Source organism: Sinocyclocheilus grahami, unplaced genomic scaffold (assembly GCF_001515645.1).
Source record: "Sinocyclocheilus grahami isolate Dianchi unplaced genomic scaffold, SAMN03320097.WGS_v1.1 scaffold1497.1, whole genome shotgun sequence".
In the NCBI taxonomy this organism is placed as follows: Eukaryota; Metazoa; Chordata; class Actinopteri; order Cypriniformes; family Cyprinidae; genus Sinocyclocheilus; species Sinocyclocheilus grahami.
In genome coordinates, this window is record NW_015506676.1 from 20,810 (window position 1) to 23,322 (window position 2,513).

A 2,513-nucleotide genomic window follows, 5' to 3' on the forward strand; every position below is an offset into this window, starting at 1 on the left:
GCCAAATGAATCACTACAGCACAGACTCGGGCGCCAAATGTATCACTACAGCACAGACTCGAGCGCCAAATGAATCACTACTGCACAGACTCGGGCTCCAAATGAATCACTACAGCACAGACTCGGGCGCCAAATGTATCACTACAGCACAGACTCGAGCGCCAAATGAATCACTACTGCACAGACTCGGGCTCCAAATGAATCACTACAGCACAGACTCGGGTGCCAAATGAATCACTACAGCACAGGCTCGGGCGCCAAATGAATCACTACAGCACAGACTCGGGCTACAAATGAATCACTACAGCACAGACTCGGGCTACAAATGAATCACTACTGCTCAGACTCTACCTCCAAACGAATCACTACTGGGCAAACTTTGGCTCCAAATGAATCACTACTGCACAGATTCGGGCTCTAAATGAATCCCTACAGTGCCGACTCTGACTCCAAACAAATCACTACTGCACAGACTCAAGCTCCAAATGAATCAATAGTTCATCTTGGCGGCTGTTATAGTAAAAACAGTAAAAGTTTCCGGAGAATTCCACATGTAAATGCTCATTTCATATGCAAAGATGTTAGCCAATCATAGCAGAGGGAGTTTCCTGTGAAGTCTAACAGCAGACACGCCCCTTCCAACAGAGCCTTAAAATCTCAAATCTCAAAAAGAGACTAAATTCAGGAAAATTACCATTTATATCTAAATTATGACCATTTTTGATGACACCCAAAAAAAAAAAAAAACATACTGAGATTATAAGTGCACCTCAGGTGCAAACATTATAAAATCTAATTTAAAAATGCATTTCATCACTCGTTGTCAACCCATACTTGTTCAAATGAAACATTCATGCTGTTATTTCTGAGCTGCATGCAAAAATATTATCAGTTCCCAAATCTGACTTGAGATGTAGTCTAGTATCATAAATCACACCGTATTGTCAAGAGGAAAATGAGAAACAAGAGACCAAAAAATGCAGATGAGCTGAAGGCCACTGTCAAAGAAACCTGGGCTTCCATACCACCTCAGCAGTGCCACAAACTGATCACCTCCATGCCACGCCGAACTGAGGCAGTAATTAAAGCAAAAGGAGCCCCTACCAAGTATTGAGTACATGTACAGTAAATGAACATACTTTCCAGAAGGCCAACAATTCACTAAAAATGTTTTTTTATTGGTCTTATGAAGTATTCTAATTTGTTGAGATAGTGAATTGGTGGGTTTTTGTGAAATGTGAGCCAAAATCATCACAATTAAAAGAACCAAAGACTTAAACTACTTCAGTCTGTGTGCATTGAATTTATTTAATACACGAGTTTCACAATTTGAGTTGAATTACTGAAATAAATGAACTTTTCCACAACATTCTAATTTATTGAGATGCACCTGTAAGCCTGGTTTCTATTGTCTTCTGTTCACAGTAACATGATAGTAATCATAACAGTAGGGTTAGGATATACTACTGAATAAACACTTTAATTATAGGAAAACGTCCAGAACAACATATAAGGAGTAAACGATGACAATTTTCATTTTTGACTGAACTACTGTACTATACTGTAAAAATGCATTAACCCACTGCCTAGATTTAATATATATATGATTTATTATTGTAAAAGCATCTCATTTCTCAGGCTCAGGGTTCCTGTATCACATCAGGTGTCCCCGGGCCCTTCAGCGCTCCTGTCATCTCACCACTCACTGGACACTCACAAACTACCCAGATACCCCAGCCATCCCAGGACATCCCACCCTGACAGTACGTCCCTGTTTTCCTTTATATCCTTATCTAATCTAGTTCATGCAAAAGGTATGACGATGCTGTAAATTAAAGTATGGAAAATATCCCTCAAATTAAGTTTCCACAACCAGTTTACAAAACCTACAGCAGCGTGCACCAGAACACTACAGCTGCACGATTTGGTAAGAATTTTTTTTTATAAATTGCGATTTTGCTGATAAAATTGTAAATTAAAATTGAGCAGATTTAAAGAGAGAGAAAAAAAAAGATACTGACCAAAATTTTGTGATTCTATATAAATATGGTGATAAAATATTAATAATAAATAATAATATTTTTAGCAGTAATAGTATTATAACTATTAAATAGAAATACTACAATTATTTAAAAACGAAATGGGAATATTACTATTGTACTACTACAATATTAAAGTGAAAAAAATGCTATTGTAATATTTTACTGTAAAACAAAATTTAATATTTAAGAAAAATATTATTATTATTAATTATACTCAAATTAATTTTGCATTACAGCTGTAAAGTTACAATATTAATTTTTATGGATGTCTTAATGGCTTTATTTTCAAATGTTAAACCATCAAACTTTTGTTGACTGATATTTGCATTAAGTTAACTTTTTACAAACTTTGTAAAGCAACCTGTTTACAGCCATCTACATACACATTTTTTCTGATAAAAAGCGCAATTTAAAATGTGTATATATATATATATATATATATATATATACACACACACACCATATATATTT

The 2,513-nt window shown here is 35.3% G+C and overlaps 1 protein-coding gene across 1 annotated transcript in view; it reads left to right on the plus strand.

Annotated features, from left to right (window-relative positions):
* The window catches only part of LOC107570720 (zinc finger protein GLIS3-like), a 24,293-nt gene that overhangs the window by 19,858 nt on the left and 1,922 nt on the right, over window positions 1-2,513 (plus strand). Inside the window, exon 6 of the mRNA XM_016256981.1 lies at window positions 1,639-1,763. Coding sequence (XP_016112467.1) covers window positions 1,639-1,763 — 125 coding nt within the window. The remainder of the gene's footprint in view (window positions 1-1,638; window positions 1,764-2,513) is intronic.